The 21,550-nt window shown below is 39.0% G+C and overlaps 1 protein-coding gene across 3 annotated transcripts in view; it reads left to right on the top strand.

The window, feature by feature from the left end:
- The window catches only part of LOC148222633 (uncharacterized), a 47,956-nt gene extending 26,991 nt beyond the window's left edge, over positions 1-20,965 (top strand). Inside the window, exons 2-3 of one of the 3 annotated variants that reach the window (XR_015805662.1) lie at positions 3,852-3,935; positions 9,049-10,873. Coding sequence is in view for 1 of the 3 variants with exons in the window: in XM_088170724.1 (XP_088026850.1) it covers positions 3,852-3,935; positions 20,236-20,536 (385 nt within the window). In the remaining 2 variants the exon portion in view is untranslated. Of the gene's footprint in view, positions 1-3,851; positions 3,936-4,568; positions 8,598-9,048; positions 10,874-20,235 lie in introns of those variants that run through there. The other 2 variants (XR_015805661.1, XM_088170724.1) reach the window with 2 other exon arrangements.
- The last annotated feature ends 585 nt before the right edge of the window (positions 20,966-21,550 follow it).

Below are 21,550 nucleotides of genomic sequence, written 5' to 3'. Positions count from 1 at the left end.
CTAAAATTGACAGGTGTGACACTTTCTGAATACCTTGGCTATCTAAATTCCTATTATGGATTGAACAACTCTGTCTTTTTCACTGCTTTACAGTCTTCATATAGTACTATGTGCTAGATACATGACCACCCAAGGTGGTTGCTTCCCTTATTGATAAGGCAATTGCTAGAGCAAATGGGGTTAGGGGATTTCTGTTCTAAAACTGACAATACTAGATCAAGATCCAGGGCAACTAAGTTCAAGGTTGTCATTAAAAATCCAGAGGACTTAATTACGAGCATTTACAGTTAGAAGCTAGGCACACTGGGAAGATGGAATATTTAATGAAACCCATGCCTCAGGCACCAGAGTTGGCAAGGCACCTCCTCATATTTAATGCATTGCACAACTATCACAGATTTTGGGTTTCTGTTTTGTACAAGAGACAGGGAAATACAGGACAAAGATCTGCTCTAGTAGATGCCTTTCTCAAATACAGTTTCAGCAGTGCTACTGGCAGCCCATTCAACATCTAGGTGAGGCTGTGATGGACCAGAACAAAAGAGATCTTGCCCTTCAGGGATGCTGAGCAGGCCCTCTCAGCTCTGGGTGTAGAAATATAAGCTTAAAAGTTACCCTAAGGGCCAGCATAGCACTAAGAACTGTGGCAACAGCTAAATCGTTAGCTGTTAGAGATCTCCTTTGCATTATCTTTCTGCTACATTGTTCATTTCTCCCCTGTGGTTTTGAGCTTCATTTAACATTCATATTTCTAGGTCTCTTACTTGTTCATGCACAAAAAAATAATGTAGGTGTATAAACCCCCAAATTGGGCATTTTCCACACATACTTTAAAATAAAAGTGCCAAACTTATCAATACAATCTTTTTCTTGTGACTAGAAAAGACTGAAACATGTTAGCAAGAGCAAATTTGTTCCTTGGTTTCTTCCTCCAAAATTTCTGTAAAATTTCTTTTTAACAAAAAAGTTTACCTCATGAATATGAGAAGCTATATGGAAGGAACGAGAAAGACCCAGTGTTACACTAAGCTGCAAAAAATTAAGTCACTTTTAGGATTTTCTAATGCTATACATAATTAAGGCTTTACCTTAAAGTAATGCTTCCTCCAGATGCAATGGGGAAACCACCAGAAATCTGACTTATTACTGTGAGTTATAAATCACAGATTGAGTCTTGATGAAAGGAGCCATGGAACAACCCACACAGTTGAGAGATATTTGATGGTATAAACAGCCATAACATTAGTAATTCCCTTCAACTTGATCAACTGAATAAGAGCAATTTTCTGAACTACTGCATTATACTCATGTGGTTAAATAATGAAGGCTTCATTAGAACCATAGAATTATTTAGGTTGGAAAAGATCTTAGGATCATCAAATCTAACTGTTAACATAGGACTGCCAAGTCCACCACTAAACCACGTCCCCAAGTGCCACATTTACATGTCTTAAATACCTCTGGGCAGCCTATTCTAGGGCTTAACAACTCTTTTCAAAAAGAAAGTTTTCCTAATACCTAATCTAGACTTCCCCTGGTACAACCTGAAGCCATTTCCTGTTGCTCTACCACTTGCTAAGGGAGAGGAGACCAACCTCCATCTCACCTCTCTCTGATAGCTGTACACAGCTCTGTGGTTCTGTTTTATCCTCCATTTCTCCAGATCCCTCAGCTGCTCCTGATCACACTCATACTTCAGACCCTTCGCCTGCTCCCCCACCTTTCTCTGGACATTCTCCCTCAAACACAATATGCTGCCCTCAGTTGACTTGTAGCAAGCCTTGTTCCATTTGAGACTTTAAGCTTCAGAGCTTATTTCTGTTAATAATAAATAAATGTAAAGTTTCAAAGATGCTCTTATTTTTGCAAGACTTTCAGAATGTTCCTTAGAGCAAGTTTGTTTTTCAACACTATATTTTTAAGATTTTTCCTTTTCAAGCACAGTATTTTTATTTTTTTTTAACATCTATGATGTGTGTTGTAAAATGGACACACCTCAACTGAGAGCTTATAGCTTCAAAATCCTTTGTACTCTGAACTGAGTATGGAGGGATCTAAAGCAAAATAAGTCAGAATCAAGAAATATACAAAAAAATCCCCAACTCTGTGTCCTTCCGACAATCGCAGACAATAACAATAAAATTTCTTTTTCCGTAGGTAACCTCATTGTCACTGATATTCCAAACAAAAGATATTGGGATGATTATTACATATAACCCTCCATGAATAGTAAATCCAAAGTATAGAAATATATAATACTGGCTTTTAGACAGGAAGACACCTTGAAGTTCTCTGACTTACCTTTACTCACAGCTTTACAGGTAGTCTAGGACAAGTCTCCTTTGCTCTGGAAACAATTACTTGGTTCTCAGTCCACAATTGGTGCACTCTCTGAAAGAGGAAAGAAAGATGTTCTGGTAAAGGAGATTTTTAGCTTACCATATTTAAGAGAAGCACATCTGCAATATCATTCTTCTGAACTTCAGCACAAAACTTCCACAGCCCTCCTCACCTCCAAGGCACTCATGTTGGCTGCACTCTCACTCCAAGCCAAAAGCAGCCCCAGGTACACCCAGGGCTGCTTTTGGTGTGTCTGGGTGAACACTCCCAGATCAGCTGAACCTCATCACCCTTAACAAGCCTAACTCCAGAGCTCCAAAGTGGACACAGGTACCGAAGTTGGCATTTTTATCACAGTTGGGTGTGGTTAATTTAAGTGACAAGCTGTGGGTGAACTCTAAGAAATGTTGCACATGATACAAAACCTTTTGCTTCATCACAGACAAAGCCGACTTTGATACATTCAGTTATACTTGAGAGACTGTTTTATCTGGCAGAACATTTCACAGGTGTAACATTTTACACTGTAATTCAGCAGGATTGCCTGACTCATTTGATAATTAGTGAGAGGTCTTTTAGCAGGCCCAAACAAGGACCCAGGAAACTAATACCTTCCAAGAAGCTTCTTATTCACCTCCTAAGGATTATATACCAGAGTGAGGAGTGGCTGACCATGAGCAGAAACACCTGGCAATTACCATTGCAAGGTTTCTGCAGAGCCAAATTAGAGACATAAGCAAAAAGAGACAAATCATAAAAATGATACTATTTTAGTGTTTCCAGGTATACTTTGGATATTCATATAGCCACATGCAGAAATTAAGAAATTGTTTTAATATGCATGTTGGTGATTCTAATCGGTGTTGGTTAAACTATTAGGAGTATTAAGAGAAGGATACTTCAAGTCATTACTTCTATAGCACCCTTCATCATTTTACACCTCCAGTATGATTGTCCAAGCAATTAACTAATGGACCTGTTGTAAAACAACATCCAGTGTCAAGGAAGAGGGGGGAAAAAACTTAAATTGGGGTAAAAGTTAGTTCTAGGAAACCTCAGTAGGTTCATATTGCCCAATAACCTCATTCTTTCAATTACAGTTTCTGTCACCCTGCAGGGCCATTGTCATGGGTAGAGAATGCAGTGAGAAATTAATCCTGGGCTTAGGAGGATAGAAACACACATACTGTCCCTCATTTCAGGACAGGCCACCTCTGACTTGTTGTACCTCAGGTTTTTGATGAATCCAATCCAGACCAGTTTAGTTTTTGCCACCTGCTAAAGGCTCAATATTAAAGAGTCAACATTTGCAGGAAGAGGTAATAGCCTTTGTTAGAACAGGACAAAAAAAGAAACCTGGGAAAAGCAGAGTAGATGGCAGGCACTCAGCCTGTCAGCCCATGGTAGGCCATGCAGAACACATTGTCATACATGAAGACAGGCTGAGTGCCTGAAAGTATCTATTTTTCCAAGACTATCAATCTAATAAAAGCTATTATTTCTGCCCACAGATCATACCTGCCTTATACTCTTAGACTGTCATGGCTTCAGAAAAGATCTTACAAACATCTGGGAGCCACTACTGGCAGGGACGGGTGAGTTCCAGCAATGCTGTTCCCTGCCAGGCCACCCTCTCATTTCCCAACCAAAAATAAAAAGATGTGCTCCCTAGAAGAGTACTCTGAAGGGAGGCTGGCCATCATGTTCACCACAATTAAAGAGCAGGCTTGTAAAAAGTATGCCCTGGGATTATAAAAGAACAACCTTGCTACTTCTGTGTCTCTAGTTCAAAGATGCCAATCCTGCCTCCCTTTGCGGGAATAAGGCTGATTTAGACCACAACATACAGATTGTTACAGAAAAATTGCCAACTTCAGGACAAAGGGACAACAAAATATTGTTTTTAAAGAGGCAGGTAGAGCTTTGAGAGAAATGAGTCAACCTTTCCCATTCGCCTCTGACCTTTCACAGTATGTGAAAAGTCAGTCAATTAAAGAAAACAAAAATTAAAAAACAAAAAGAAAAAACTGGATTTGCTAAAATTATAGTTGAGACCACTGGAAAATTGCTAGGGTGATAAAACAACTTATATCATAAACACTACTTTCATTCTGCTCCGTGGTTTAAAAATGCATCTGATTTACTCTCTAGCTTTTCTCATCTGAAAAGTGCAGCTATACAATCCTTAGTGGTTAAAACTATGGCTGAGTCATTCTACTTTGCCACAGCTGACTTATCCTTCAGAAAGCTCCCACCATGCTGTCTGGAGAGTGACTGGGCATGCCTTGGCTTCTGCACAACCATCCCATGGAAGGAGACCATGTATATCCCCAAAGCTTCAAACTGTACAGGGAGTTCTTTGGAAGCTAGAGATGAGAAAGTACTACAAAATGTGTGCAAGGAGCACCTAAACACAACAACAGGAATTGCAGAAAAGTGTTCACCAGCTGTTAGACTCTTCCCATCATAGAGTGATCTGGACCTGAGGCTGCTTCCTGCACTCCTCAGCTTCTCAACTCCAGGCTCTCGTTGAGAGGATTCACTGGCTGATTGTTCATATGGGAAGCAAGAACAGATGCAAGAGAGCAAGACTGGGAGAAACCAGAAGTTAAGACAAGGTCAAGAGAGAGTGTGAATGGTTGGAGAAAGGTGGAGAGGCAGAGAAACCCACTATAACAAGACCACTTTTTATTGTGTTCTACTTCTGCTCACCAATACTGCCTGGTCATCCCATGCAAATGCAGTAGACGCCATTACTTCTGCTGTTTCTGTAAATACAAGATATAAAAATGCCAGTGACATGGGAAGTATGCCCCAATAGACTCACCAGGTTTTCACTGTGTGTGCCACCCAAGAATGAAGACCCTGCTTTTCTACCATGAGTAGGAATTTCTCCCTTCTCCAGAAATTTTTACCAGTCTGTCCCAAAACTCAGCATGTCCCTCATTAACTTTTTGACGCTAATTGGTTTATCATGGGAGAAGATGCTAAACAGGTGGTGAAAGTAGTCAGGCAAAAGGAAACAACCAAATCAAACCAAGTATTTATTTAAAACAACCCTATGATAAAGCCTGTGCTTTGGCTTTCACATCCCCAGAGTAATCACAGCAGATCTTACTGAAAGTAGAGGCTTAGATATGATACAGTCTTAAATAATCAGAGACAAAAAAATTCAACAGGCTGTGTTCTCTGCTCATAAAAACACTACATTAAAGAACATATTTAATGTATTAATATATATTAGTGTATATTATATTTATATATATTATGTCAATTATATTTATTAATTATATTAATATCTTTAGAAATTATAAATACATATTAATATATATTAAAAAACATATTTACTACAGCCCTCAAGGGTGCATAGTAAAAAGGTACATTTTTTACTCTGCAAGACCTATTCCAAGTCTATTTCATTTCACATGGGAGTCTGGATTTCACTGGATTTAAATGACTTCCTTCTGCTCTGTGCCCAGTGAAAGAGCACAGTACAAAGAACAAGCCAGGTTTATTTATTTAGTAGCATGCTCTCACTGCATAGTGGGATCTTAGAGTGCTCATGGGTAGACACTTCGTGGCTGGGTCAAGCTGCTCTCAGCAGGTGGATGTGGCTGATTCCAGGGGCTCCTGGCAGGTAAAATTCATGTAGCTCAGGAAAGGAAAGAAGCTCAGGACTCTGTGCTGGCACAGCAGCGTGGCAGCACTAATGGCCAAGGGTTAAGTGCAATTTAAACACAACATCCTGTCCTGGGCCAAAATTGTGCAGAAGTGACTTGGAGAAATTTTTCACCTCATGACTGCCCCTTGAAGAATACAAGAGACATAAAATATAACCACAAAGAACTGGTCCAAAATACTGATAATGCCTTAAACATCTGTCATCTCCAAACACAAAGCCCAACCTTTATCACAGCATAACTCTGCAGATCCTTTGCTAGCAAAAAAACCCCAGAAAATGAGGTAAAATTTTTCCTAAGTATACTTTTACCAACAATTTATCACCAGTATTTTAATTTCTAAGTGCAGGCAGAAGTCATGGTTATGTTGCATATTTTTTACCAGGATAACCCTGGTAAATGCAGCAGTTCTAATAGCAGGTTCCATAAACAGCACTCATAATTCTAAGACTTTTCCCAAATATTTTTCTAACAGCACCTTTTTTATCCTGGAGTGCACAGGTGACTGAAAAATCACTTTGCTCTTAGCTCCATGATGTAAGTGTTGGTCAAGGACTGAGAGGAAAAGAGAAGGGGAAGCTTTCACTGTCAGGTAGCCAACCTTGCTAGGGAAGGGCTTCTCTGTCATGCTCAGATTCTTCCCCAGGATTTTGAAAACTCTCAGAGTATGCAAGCAGAAACATGAAAATGTCATATTATTTAAAAACAAAACAAATAGAGTTGTTGTTTTCTAATCTAGATGTGCATTAGGCTGTCAGACATGAGCCCATAAGATATAATAGCAGAACTACATGCAGTCTGTTACTACAATCTAAAGATTGTATTGTCATGACAATATGAAGGCAGCACATTTGGTTAGACACAAAATCTTAATGCTATCATTTCCTGATTTTTGAGTGCATAACAATGCATTGAAATTCTCTTAATGCAGAATTTTTAATTAGCATCTTTTTAAGCCTTAGTATTCTGTGAATGTAAAGTCATTCAAGCATAAAATTGATAATATTTTAGATTCTTTGAATTTATAAGTACTCAGGCTTACGTAGGCTTACACTCCTCTTCCTTCATGTACTCTTCAAAATAATTTATTAACAGACATATAAGAATAGGCATTTATAATAGAAAAAAACCAGCCTCTATAAAAGATAAGTATAGCACAAGAAGAAACATTCAGTTAGTCCCTAAGGAACTGAATAGTTTCATCTACAATAACGACTTTTCAGGAAACCCTCAACTCTATTTTCTTTGTTGTGGTTCATATTTAGTTTCATTCCTGTGAGCCAGGTGGTACATAAAGATGTGAAAATCAGATTTTTCAGATAAACCACAAAACAATAGAAATTAGGGCTCTGGCAGATGGATTATCACAAACCCAGGAAAAAGACTACTAAGAAAAAAGATTCAGAACTAAACTGCTGATTATTTTCTCAAAAAAATCATATCTCAATATGATGCCAGGGTAATATTGGTATTCAACAAACCTCTGGAATTCAGAAATCCATCTGTGCTCTTGGATCAATTAGTCCTAATACAATGAAAAGCAAATTGTGGAAGGCATCCAAGGCAGGCCTCAGTTGCTGTAGAGTTTGCTTGGACAGATTTCAGCTCTGTACCCATTGTCTTTATGCAGCTTCTATGAAAATTTGACTGTGATATCAAATCCATCCCAATATTTAATCTGTGGGAATTGAGTGCATCCTGAAGCTTAAGCAAACAGGTGCAATGCCACCATTTCTCAGAAATTGAGATTTTGGCTTTGCAGCTCCAGTTTTGCAGAGCAGGTTTAACAAAACTGCAAAGAGGAAGTGTAAACAAATGCAGTTCACCATCCTTACACAAACACATACCTATCACAATTATATATGTATATATAAATGCATACACAACTTTATTTCTGGATCTGACATAAGTTAATAAAACTTCGGTTTCTGAAGCAACCTACCTATCTATCCACAAATAGCAATAACCACATTAAACTGCCTGGAAAATCTTCCAGATCAGCAAACCTACTCTCAGTTTTTTGGTCATTCTTGGTTTTCTGGGATTTAGGCATTGGTTCTGTTTCACCAACTAAAATTTCTGATGGTCAGGCTACATGTTGCTGAAGACTGAAAACTAAATAAGAAAATGTCTCCCAGTTTTTGTTAACTGTGACAAAATTTCAGAAATTTTCAGAAACACAGAAACCAAAAATAAACTTGATATATTTCTCACCTTCATAATTCCCATTTGTATGTTTTATATTCCTGAGTCATTTAATACATGTTAGACTTAAAATGATATGAAAGATTTTGAGGAAGTAAATTGTCTCGTGACCCACACAGTAAATGTCACTGCATATAATTTCTCTTTTTTTAAAATGAGCTATGTTGATCTTAACAGAAAAATAATAAAATTCAAAGACTACTTATCCACTTTGTGAAGGCACACATAACTGATCATTATTTTTAAATCATTATGCGGCTTTGTATTTCTTAAAATGCATCTTCATTGAGTAATAATATCTGCCTTGCAACCTTAAACTATTTTACTGGTAATATTTAATGAATTTTATATTAAAATATCATTGTAACTACAGCCTCATGGCTTCTGTAAAACTCAATGACCTTAAGGAAAGGGATTAGTAGATTAGATTTTGTATTGACTTTTTTTTTTAACTATACTGTTGAATATTTTTCTTTTTTTTCCTGAGGACATATATAGCTCATCCAACTTGCCTTAGTTTATATCCATACATATCCTCACATATATATCTGTGTGACTTAAAGAACACAAAAATAAGAAATTATTTTTGACTGGTTCTTGAACTTGGAGTACTGGTTAGAGTGATGCAATACTTGATTACCTGTTTGTATACTAAATGTCAAAAATTCATTACAAGATAAAGAGTTATGCAATAGAGCATGAAATTTCTTCACCTTTTTCTTAATCAACCAGTAGCTTCTAAAATGAAGCAGAGAATTTTGCATGAGCCATGTCTTAGCTCAAAATTACATTTTTAAATTATTTTTTTTATTTTAAATTGCAGTATCTAGAGAGAAGAACATGAAGAGAGGTTGATGTGGACAAAGAAAAGGCAGTGGCAGTGTATCACATATTTTGTCCTTCCTGAAACAGTGCCCTCAACAGGTATTTTCAGAGAAGGCATTGGTTGGCCATAGGCTTCACTCAAGGTGAGGTTTCTGCAACACTGAGAAATCTTTCCCAATAAATACATAGCAGTGATTTACTCTATTCAGAGGAGAGTATTATAAAATTCAATGTAAAATAACAGCTTGACATAAACCTCCAATCCGACTTCCAGTCAAGAAAAAAAAAAAAAAAAAAAAAAAAAAGATAACGGATTCTGCCTTCCCAAAGATGCTCACCAGATCCAGAGCAGCTCCTTATGTGCTTGCAGTGGTCCCCAGAGAGTAGAACTCAGTGGTTTTGTCCACAACCTAGAGATAAGGGATGAGAACAATATCTAGTCACATCTTAAGTCTCCATGAAATCAGGGAAGCCCACATTCCTATTAGAATTTCTGTTTTGAGGCATCAGCCCAAGTGTTGCTATTGAGAAAGGTGCAGGAGTGTTTTATCAGCACAGAATTCCCATGACTCAAGCACAGACTGTCCAGTAACCAGACATGGACAAAGTGGTAACCAACAGGGTAGTAACACTCTGTTGGTTTTGAGTGTTTGCATTTGAAACATTTCAGAAGAATGAAAAATCATATATTTTGGCAGGTTTAAATGAAAGTTTTCCAGGTGCTGAGTGAAAAATAGAATTCCATCTTATTATGTCTTTGTGACTAATAAAATTGGACAAAACAATTTTCTAAAATATTGTATTGCAATTTGACAGCAAGTATAAAGGAAGTGAAAAGGCTTTAATTTCAAATAATAGAATTTAAGCAAGCTCAAGTATAAATGCCTTGCTGTTAATATTTGAAACTACTCGACCCAAAGTAATTTTAAGTTTAGCAGATGAAACTCTTTATTTAATAGCAAAACCCAACATAATTAATCTTGGATTTAAATGCTATTTAACTCCAAAGTGTTCAAAATGCTGAAGTCAAATATTGTAACCATAGCTAATCTCAAAACAAACGAGAACATTGCAACATGTTCAAGCCAAGGAGGGAAGCTGAATGTTAAACAACATCTGGGAGCAGAACAGTCTTTTAAAGAAGTTTTTCCAAAGGAGACTTCCTAGGCAAGATAAAAAAAATACATTCTCCTGTAACAGAATAACTGAGTTCTGTGCAGCGCCTGATGTGTCCGATACTGTAAGTGAGGGGCAAGAGACAAAATCCCCTTCAGAGCTGTGATCTGCAGTCAAATACAAATGTGGAAACGAGAATTAATATTTCTTTCAAGATCTTGAATACATCTTAGTGCATCATGGGCTACATAAACTGCAATACTCCCTCTAAAAGTCTCTAAAAGCAGAATAGGGATTACAGCTGCACAGGCTTTTTTTCTCTTGCACAACCTGGATAGAAATAGATGTGTTTCCTTTTTTTCCTGATGGAAAAAGTTATTGCTACAAAATACCAATAAACTCTACTGAAACAGAAATAGCACTCAGGAAATCATTATTTTACATTCAATCACCAAAAATTTTCATTTAAAATTGCAGACAGATCAAACTCATACCTGCTGGGCAGGCAACCAGGCAGATTTAGATGAAAGTGTATGTGACATAATTTTTCCTGGATTTCTGAAGGAAAGTTTGAGCTTCTATTTGAGGTCCAAGGACTTCTTATTAATTTGGAAAGTATCAGGTAAGTATCAGTTCCAATGAATCAATAAAATTAATCCCAGAATAGGGAGGGAAAAAAAAAAAGACCAAAAAGACCCAAAAGGATCAAGTCCCATAAATAAAAGTATTTTAAATGAAAAAGAAAAGTACACATATTCATATTAATACCTTGCCACTCAGGGAGAGAAGAGCATTGTTGTTAAGATGGTGCATGATGTTGTTATAACTATCATTGGCAGAAACATTCAGGCTGTGCCATTTAATTTTATATTTTCACTGTACCAGATGGAATGTTGGTGTCAGTGTCCAGTTATTTTCTTCTCTCATTTCTTGACAGTATCTTTAGACATAATGAATGTTAAAAATACTATCACCAGGAGGAAATGGGATTGAATACAACAAATTTCTTGTCCTCCCACCTCCAAGAAGGAAATTTCTAAGGAAAGAAAAGTAAGGGGATTGATACATGTAGCCGTGGAAAGGGGTTTTAACCCTTTCAGTGAGGCGGAAAAAAAATGCACAGCTACATGGTCGTCTTTCATGATAGGAAGAAAAAGACAAGTTTATTCGGAAACACACTTGGTTTTATAGCATGACTCACAATTCCAAGAGTAGAGAAAAGGTGATTGGTTCAGAGAGAAGACACCCCATTCCCAGGGCCTGGTCATGCACCACAACAGGAGTTCTATCTTTGTTATTAATTCCTTTTTATTTTGACCAAATTCTCACCCTGGGAGAAATTCTCCCTAGCCTTGAGCTGGCCCAGCTTATCGGCTGGGAACAGAGCTGAAAAGCTCCAGCCTGGAATATTTTTTAGGCCGTAATTTTCTTACTTTCTCAATATGTGTCCCTACAGATACATAATGAGAAAAGTGACAGTAATCAAGGGAAGATAAACCAGAGGAAAGATAAGCAGGGAAGAACAGGTGGGAAAAAAAAGGGAATGATTAACAAAAGTTGTTTCATGAGACAGTTGTCAGATTTTAACACAATATTGATTGAGAAGTTTCATTAGAGATTAGAGCCCTTGTGGGCAGCCTCTTTCATCCTGAAGCTTTGACAATCCTATGTCCAGGGCCACTGGAAACTCAGAGCTTCACCTGCACTAGGCACAATGCTCCATCTCACCACAAAACACTCCATGTGTTTTGCTCCACAATCCCCATGAGATGTTGGACAAAAATCCAGTGAATGTCTTCAGTAGAATACTTGAGAAAATCACATCCATTCCTTCAAAAGAGTATAGAGTTAGGAAAGATTTCTTCCTTCTAGGAGGGTCCAAAAACTTAGAAATGTGGCTTTTTCTCCCTTATTGACCAGGAATTCTAGGGAAAAAAGGGACTGTTTTGGAAGAACAATAATGAATTATCTCTCCCTGCTGCCTACTTGAAAGGATCTTGGGAATTTCACAGGAATAAAATTGACCTGAACACAGCCTAGGCTGACAGAGAGAATCCAAGCTCCTAGAAATTTTTGTTTCCCTTAGCTGGCTGCTTAGATGGTAGTGAGACTGCAGGGTACTCAGCTTCTTCATCTCCCTGTGAGATATTCACAGGAAAAGAGCTTTTCCGTTTCATTTTCTCTTTCAGGCAAAGTTTTCCTGAAGAGAAAATATTTTCTTTCCTGTAAAACCGTAGTTTTGGTATAGAAAAATAGGTTATTTCACCCAAAAAGGCATTTCATTTCAGAGAATTTGCATGACAGAAGAGACCCATATGATTTTATCATCTGATAAAATTGATTTCACAGTAAATTATTTAAAAATATTTGCTGGGAACAGATTATTAGCTCTTGAGAAATCACTCCACTGCTTTTCTATTTAGATCTTAATACTTAACATTTTTTATAAATCTAACTTCTTCCAAAGGAATAACAAAAATAAGTTTCCTCTTTTTTTGCAATTATTGTTCTTTCCAATCTCTAATGCTTCTTCCAATACCCCAGTGCATTGGGATAGTAAAAAAATCCTCAAATTCATATGGTGAAATGCTCTCAGCATCTTAAAATACAGAGATGTTTTGATTGTCCCTTGTGATTCCTGGGAAAGGTTCAAGTCATCAGTGGGCAGATTCTGTTACTGAGCACACAGAGTCAGTGAAATCTCACATCTCGGGCATGACACAAGAACTGGGAAGGACAAAGTAATTTTAGATTAGATGGGACCTCCACTCTTCAGAGGTTCACACGGTACAAGAAGCAGCATAACCACATAAACTCCTTGTGCCCTCCTCATATCATGTCGTGAATCAAGTTCAAGATCCTTTTAACTTGAATAACTCTGCCTTCTTGCTCCATCTTACCAAATTGATCCTTTAATCTCCACGCACCAAACCGGAGGCTTTGTTCTCACACAGTGCAACTCTTCCCAAAACCTCCCTGGAACCTCAGGGGCCCAGACTATTTTTTGACACTCCCTGGTTTTTACTGCAGTGATTTGTCCAGCACATTCAAGAACTACAAGGCAATAACCATTAGCACCTAAAACAAGCTTTGTGTCAGTTTTGGTTTGGGTCATTATTATTCCTTCATTCACTCTTACATCTGTTCTTGGGGAGGAAAAAGATGAACAGAAGTCCAGTGCTGCCTTGTAAAAATTCTGGCAGACATGTGTTAGCTAAAATCCTAATAACTAGAAACTCTCACACCTATAATGATTCTCAAGGTACTTAAAAGGCTGAACTAACAATGGCTTTAAATATCAGCTTCATACAAACCATCAGTTGAGTCACAGATCTTTGTATAAATATGTACCTGGAAAATTGAAACAACTCCTGCATGATGCATTTTGAAGAGGAAATGTTCTTTGTGGAGGAAACTTCATTCTCTAAGGTAGGGGCATTGCAGATCCAGCTCAGGTACTGCAGACAGGACCAGTTGAGCCTGTTCAAGTCAAAAGGAATTGCTCACACAGTATTTTCAGGAATGATTTGAGATAGTCACACAATAAATGGGGTGACCATGAATGTGGATCATTGGAATGTGATGCCAAGTGACTGTTGCTAGATCTGGGACAATTTATGGTGCACTTAACCTGTCTCAGACTCAGAGGCCTGTAAACTCCCTGTAGTGCTGTTTTCTGCATGACTTTTTGCAATAGCACAGTGGGTGAGGAGCATTTGCTCATGTTTACAGCAGGACTTGCACCCCTATTCTTGCTCACATACACTTGGGGTAAACACAGCATTCAACCTGGTATTCAAATACAGAGTTTTCCAGACTTAAGAATAAATGGATATGTAAAATGAAAGCAAAACCAGAAGTATTTTGCTTTGCTAGAGGTTTCACTTCTTTCAGACTTCAATTGTACTTCTGTAATTTCAATTCTTTTTCTTGCCTCGAAACAAAATTGTTTTTCGTTATAATTTTTGGAGAAACTGTATGTATCTTGCATTTTAATTATAGTTTTAAGGTACTTATTAACCTACAATTAGTATGGTGTGAAGCTGAAGGGCTGCCTTGGTTGGGCCCAAAATAACCTTGTAATTTTCTCCTTATTCTCAGTTTTCTAAGCTCTAAGGCTCCAGATTGTTTGATTCCCATTTGGATTTTTAGCCCATCGTGAACTTGACACAGTTGCTAAGATACATATCAGTCTGCAACGTGTTGATACAATATTATTTAAACACTTTAAAGGGCAGCCTAACAGTTCTCTGTAAACACAAAACTCCACCATAAACTGTTCTCTGCGGAAGCAAGCAGCCCTGACACAAAAATTAAACCCAGGGTATTTCAGAGATTACTGTGCCAGCCTTCATGAGCATCTGCCCACAACCAGGAAAGCACCCCACAGCTTTGTGGCCACCCTGGTGTGGCTTCATTGTGCACACAGTCCCCTGGCTCGATGCCTGCAGCAGCCACCCTGCCTCAGCCCCCTGCCGTGCCAGGTTCCGCTGCTGCTGTCGCTGTCACCAGTGTGCAGCCAGTTTGATTTGATTTGATGGTGGCAGCCCAGGGCCAGCAGCTGTTTCCAGGCCTACCTCAGTAACCTGCCCAAAATCTATCTGAGCACAGCCCTGCTCATGACCAAAGGCCTTGCCACACTGCATAATATTTAAATTAAAAAAAAAAAAAAAAAGAGAGAAGTTCACCCCTTTACAAAGAAGGGCCAGAGTTCTACAGTTGGCGGAAAATACAGGCCGAACTCACAAGGCCGCTCCCGTAACTGTTTGTATTCCACGGTACCTTGGACAACAACGGTCAGGAAAAAGGTTTAAAGATTCCTCAGATGATGCTAAGAAGTCTTCCCTGAAACACAAAGGAACCCTTACACAGAGCTGAGCCTTGATGAGGATGTTTTCTCAGGAGTCTTTGGTGCTCGGCCTGTGAGCCGCGTGTCCCCGCGGCCGAGGCCGCTTCTCTCCGGCGTGGGCGCGTGAGGGAAAAGTCACACCCAGCCACAAACCACAGCACAACCCTACAGCAACAGCTTCATCCTCACAGCTGGGTCACAGCCTCACGTCTCCCATCACCATTCCCAACCCTCCTAAGATACTGAGGAATATCTTATGCAAAATATCCCTATCTGGGACCCAACATCCCGAGATCATGTCTCATGCTGTGTTTACCCTTGTGAAATCATTCCCTGCACCGTGTTTGCACTGGCAATAATGGACCAAGATTTCAAAACAAGAAAGAGCTTCCCCAAAACTCTGTATTGTTTTCAGAGTAAAAATATTTGTATCCACACTATACCTCTACTCCACAGTAGCACAGTCTTGATGACAGTTTCACAAAGGCCATGCATCAATATGGGTGATGGAGGGGCTAAAAACACCTGAAAATTCTTTCCCACTTAGTTAATCCCTAGCAGGTTTATTGTTTTAAATAATTATTCTAAATATCCTCAGGTTAGTCTTAAATTTTAACAGTATTTTTGGCTGTTTTCCTGTACTCCATTAAGTACAACAGTGGTAAATGTTTATCTTCTCCCTTCTAGTTTTACTTTCTCCACTAAAGCATATTCAGCCTGTTCATTATTTCACTTTTTTTTGGGTCAGGCTAAAAACTTTTCAGTGTCATGTGTTCTCTCTTCTATGGTGGTTCAAAATTGCTGCATCAGCTTTTCTTCTACCTGATTTTGTCCTTTTGTAAATACTCCTGTTAATCACTTCAACTATTAAGTTTCTAATGATATGATGAGTAAAAGCTGAGCAGGCTGGGGTGCAGTTAACAATTCAGATTACCAGCAAAGTTCAAAGCAACAGGGCTTTCTCTTGCAGAAAAAAAATTCTATCTTACAGAACAGGCCACAAGAAAAAGCATTTTTTTTTCTGCCTCAGCTTTTAGTCACATCATTTTGTGTGGCCACAGAGACAACCACTTCTCTTGAATCTGAGGGCTTGTTTTGGGGTTTTCTTGATATTCATGTTGTCTTCTGACACTATGCCCACAGCCAACTCTTCTGAAAGACCACACTGTGGCCACTGTCCTGGTGTTTATGTGTCAGTCTGTCATGCTCTGCTGTTTCAAATTCCTATCAGTTTTTTTTTTTATTTTGTGGATCGTGTAATCATTATGCAACTTGTTTCCAAAGGAAACAATGTTTCTAGCCTTTCCTATTCCGAGGTCCTAAACTTGAGTAACAGCACCAAAAATGGTGATTTTTTCATGAGCTTTTTATTATTATGCAAAACATTCAAAAATTGCTTCATATTTTTAAACCAAACCAGAATTTTAACATCTTCTTCAATTAAAATAAAAGTCTCTAGTAAAAAAGACTTCAATTTCAAATTTTCTAATTAACTGTACTTCCTGTTCTTTACATTTATCTACCTGATATGACCTATCATTTATAATATACAAAGAAGTTTGTTCCTCTTTCTCCTGTGAAAATGGAAAGCAATCCAATTAATATTTTCACCAAAGCCAGGCCTGAGTGTTGCAGTAACATGAGACCACAATTTGCCATGCTACTGCTAATCCTGCCACACCTGACAGATGTGAACACCCTTCCCTGCACAGCCATCAGAGAGTGCCAGCCTGAAAGTCACCTCCAAGCACACAGGAAGCGCTTTGAGCCACCAGAGGTCCAAGAGATGGAGTTGATTCCCTACATTCTCTACATGCTCAGCAGAAGAAGAGAGAACAGAAATTATTCTCTAGTCCTAATCTAATCCCATGAAATTTGGAAACCCAGTAAACTGAAGGCTTGTGAAGACACAAGATATTCCAGTCAGCACATTCTAGGATCTGAGTCACACTATTTCACATTTGTGAATTAATATTCTCACCAATTTTAAAAGAAAAATGAACCAAAGAATGGTTTTAAGATAGAATCCTTGGACTGACTCTTTTAAGATCCATGCTTGGATGAATACTGCATTAAGCATACCTTTTTCATTCTAAATTCAGAACTGCCAAGTGTCCCCACATGTTCTTAGGCCACAGTGACAGTCTCTAGTTAGGACTTATGAGGAGGGCTATAATGTAAGAAAAATCAATATTGTTATTTTAAAGTGTTCAGCCATGAAAGAACAATCAACGGTTGAAAAGACCAGGAACAATCGATTTCAATGAGCAGTTCATATTGGGTAACAAGGCAGCACAGAGATAGATGAAGATTGAACTGATAGGAAAGAATATTTAAAGCATTAATTAGATACACTAGAGCTTAATGCTCCTCAGTAGAGTTTTTAAAAGAAGACACTGCCTTAAAGTTTCACATTCCATTGCAGAATTGCATCCATCAAATAGCACTTGACAACTGTGACATTGAAAGCTATTTTCTTTTAAAACAATAGTAATTTGTTAAGATAAAGCATATACTGCTGTTTGAATTCCGTGGAAGCATGTAATGTCATTTCTTGAACTCTAGAGAGGAAAGTTACTCACACGTCCAAGAAAATAACTGCCAAAATCTGTGGCAAAGTAAATGACATCTTCAAATTGGGATTCCAAGCTGGAGCTGTCATAACACAGTATGAGACTTTCTTAATATGAAGGCCCTGACTGCCAAAAAGGCACATAATCCTGTTTTCTTCTATAGGAGCACTTGGAAGCAGGTACTCATTTTGGTTTTGGGATGTACGTACATACATTAATAGATGTGTGATATGCCCATTCCTTGTCATGGAAAACCAATTTATCCCTTATTTCAAAGGTTTATGTGAGAGTGTCAGGGGAATAAAAACATATAACAAGACTTACAACCCCAAAACCCAACACAAATGATCCACAACAACCTAGCAAATAGCAGGAATGTGGAGAGCATCTGTAAGGTGCACATTGTAGAAAATGGGACTAAATTTTAAAAAATGGAGAGAAGAGGTAAGGGAGTACTGGAGGTTGAGGTCTCCCACATTTTAGAATGTTCTCTGAAATAGTGAGATAGGTTGACACTAATCTTTCATTAAGGCTTTGATTTATCTTTGGCAGTATCAGACAGTCACTAACAGTCCACCCAAAGATAAATCAAAGGTGTATAAAATATTTTTGGTCCAGAGAAAAACTAAGAATGTATTTGTCTATGCTAGAACAGCAGTAAATGTACCATTAATTATTCTTCTTGGATGTATTATCTAGTGCTTTTCAGTCAAGATAAAGTTTGAAGGACAGAGTACTTTGACACAAGCGAAAATCCAAAGTCAGCATTTGTCCAATTTCCTATTAATTTGTCATGGAAACAGTATAAAACTTTCCTAAAACATGCCTTGAAGTAGCAGAATATATACATTAAGTGCTATATTTCACCACACTGAGACATTAAACAATCTTTCCCTTCCTTAAATCCACTAACCTCACTTGCCAGACCTCTCATTTATCTTGTGGACGTACCAAGAAAGAAAAACCTGAGTGAAAAGCACTACATATTCATTCTTTCTCAGAGAGAGAAGGACAGAAAGGTGATTTATATGTTGTAAAACCCTGTTAATATAAGCAATAGTATCTCTGTGGAAATTAAATAGGTAGTAAGAAAGCTTTCTTATTGAAGTAAAGAAAGCATGAACTCAAATTTGCTTTTCTATTGGATTAAAACTTGTCAGAATTTGAAATTCTTGTGGTATACCAAGTTTCGAAAGATTATTTGTGCTTGAATTCCTGAAACAGACGGAAAATAAAGGAATATGAAACTTTTGGCAAAAACAAAAATAAGAATCAGACATTTTACTTAGTTAATTTCAAACCCAGCTATTATGAAGGGCTTTCAGCATTTCTCTCAGCCCTAGGTTTAGAGTATTAATTTGGACAGTGTATTGGAGATTTGTACTTCTGTCTGTGTCTACAAAAATAGACATAAGTGATGAAGCAGAGGGGAGCTTCCCGGGATAAATGAAACAGCAGCAAGAGTACAAGGCAAAGCTCATGATAACTGGTCAAACTCAGAGTTCCTGTCAGTCCACAGCAGTAAATCCCTGGCACAAACGTTGGCAGGATCATTCCAGCACTGTCTGCGGTGACTGTGCAGCACCTGTTTTGCAGGGCTCACAGGGATGCCCTGGTCACACCTGAAAGCACACCCACACCCACAGGGTGGGCAGTGCCAGGGCTGCCCGAGCTGCTGCTCGGATGAGATCCTGGCTGGGCTGTCCCTCAAAGGTCACTGCCTTTCTGTAGTGCTGCAAACCCCAGGGAGTACTGCCAGATGCACTCAAGGGGTATTGAGTGGCTTAGGTGAGCTTAAATGACCTTTCCAGGTGCTGATTTTTAACCCTCTGACCCTGTGTGCAGTACTGCAGGCTTTCCCCTGGTGAAGGCTGCTGCACAAAGAGTAGAAGTCTGGTTTTTATTGAGGCTAATGGCATTGCTTACAACCTGGAGTACCCTGAATAGGTTGGATCCCAGTTCGTTTCAAAATTTGTCCTCTTATTTGGACATACCACCAAATTAGACACCTTTTAGGAAGCTAGGCCAGGTATTCTGTCACCATGGCCAGGAACAGGGCAGGCCAAAGCATGGGGGAGAAGTCTTACCCATGGTGGGTGTGGAAATTGTAAGTGACGCAGTTCAGAGGATGAAGAAACACTCTCAGGTAGTGACTGGTCAGTGAAATACGTTCTCCAGGGAGAAACTCATCCTGTCAGCTTATTCCATCTACAACATGTGCCACCACATCCCACTCACAGGGTAAGAGCCAGAGAAAGAAAGCGTGGGCTTCTTGGATGGGCCACAGTTCAACAGAAACTGTGACAAAATTCTCAAATGAGCGTAAAAGCCAGGCGGAAAGTGAATGTCTTTGCCTGCTTGGCCAAGGACATCTTAGCCTCTTTAAACTTAATAAATAAACACACTAGCCATTCAGTTGTTGTGTTTACAAGAACAGTAAAAAATCCCTGAAGAACCTGGGAAAGAGCAGAGCTCTTTGGCAGGAGCTGGATTCCACAAGAGTTAATTTGAATTTCCCCAGCCAGCAGGAGTCTGGGGAAGGCTGATTTTCCAGCGCCCTGCACCTTGTAGAATCATTTACACTTCTCAAGTGGATGTAAGAGCACGCTGCAGACACTAACACCACCATTTAACACCCACTTTGCAGAGGTGTTAACGCCCAAACAAAGGATAAGGTCGCGGAGTGCAGGACCGAAGGCTTTCAATTGGGAGCGGCTGCTGAGGAAGCGCAGGTTCCTCTCTCCCCCTGGGCGCTTTCCCTGCTTCCCGAGCACGGCACCCTGCGGTGGTCACCGACAATCTGTCACAGGAGGTTCCTCCTGGTGGGTGACACTTGTGCGAGGGAAAAGGACCCTGCCTGGCTCCCTGCAGGGTCACTGTGGCCGCCCTGCTGTCTCAGGAAGCTCAGTGTTTCCCAGCTGTTCCTCTGTGAAACTTGCCGTGTATAAACCAAGAACTGCATTGATAAATCCTACCTTCTAAAATAAAATCAATGGTGGCTCATCCTCCTGCTCTCCTCGTATGTTTTCATGAGGGTTAAGAGAGCACGGAGCCAGCTGAGAACAGGAGAGGTAGAGAACATTAATGGGGAAAAAAGATCAGATGCGAACTCTTGTACCTACAAATATATTCCCCAAAGAGCATCATGAAAGAAAGGATTGAGACAGAAAGAGAGAAGGAGACAAAAGAAGATGAAAATATACCAATATAAAATATAGGTGGGGAAAACACCGAAACCACCACCCAACAGTGCCAAAAATCTCAATTAAAAAGTGACAGATGTGTAAACTTGTTTTAAAGGAAAAGAAAAAACACCATAAAAGACATGTTGGCAGGTTTAGAAAATAAATGCCAAATGTGTTCAGTCTTGCCTTTGAGCAGTGTTTCTTTTCAGTTGTCTTTTGTTTTTGTAAATTTTATTTGGTTCCCTGCAGTTCCCTTGCCAGCTCTGAGTGCTGGCTATAGATCTGAGAGATGTTGGCCCATCTTCCCTCTAAGGGCTGCCTGACTTCCCTGCTGTGCTCAGGGCAGGTTACTTGTTCCCAAGCAAGACAAGCCCCTCTGTGCTTTAATTGCTTCTCAGCCACTCTGGCACCAGCTGGGGTCACTTGGAGTGAGAGTGGGGGAGAAACAGCAGCAACTCCAGCCAGTGGTATTGTGATGGCTTTCAAAATGCAAAAGGAGCAGAGATCCAAGATAGAGCACTGCAGGCACCTTTCCACTTCTAAATAAACTTAGAGAAAATACAAGTATAAAACTCAACTGTTGCTTTTTATGGTCTTGTCTCCTTTTAATTTAAACCTCTTCTGTTTAAAAACCAATGATATATAAAAAGTGTTTCTGCAGTAGCAAAGAAAGAGAATACACATATTTCAAATAGGAAAAAGTCTGAATTTGCCCCATATTTATGCATTTGGCAATCCTTCCATTGTATTCCTTCTCTGTTTGGGTGCTGCTGTGCT

This window comes from Sturnus vulgaris, chromosome 10 (genome assembly GCF_052056855.1).
Source record: "Sturnus vulgaris isolate bStuVul1 chromosome 10, bStuVul1.hap1, whole genome shotgun sequence".
Classification (NCBI taxonomy): domain Eukaryota; kingdom Metazoa; phylum Chordata; class Aves; order Passeriformes; family Sturnidae; genus Sturnus; species Sturnus vulgaris.
The sequence above is the reverse complement of the archived record's forward strand: the minus strand, read 5'-3'. Positions and strand labels throughout refer to the sequence as shown.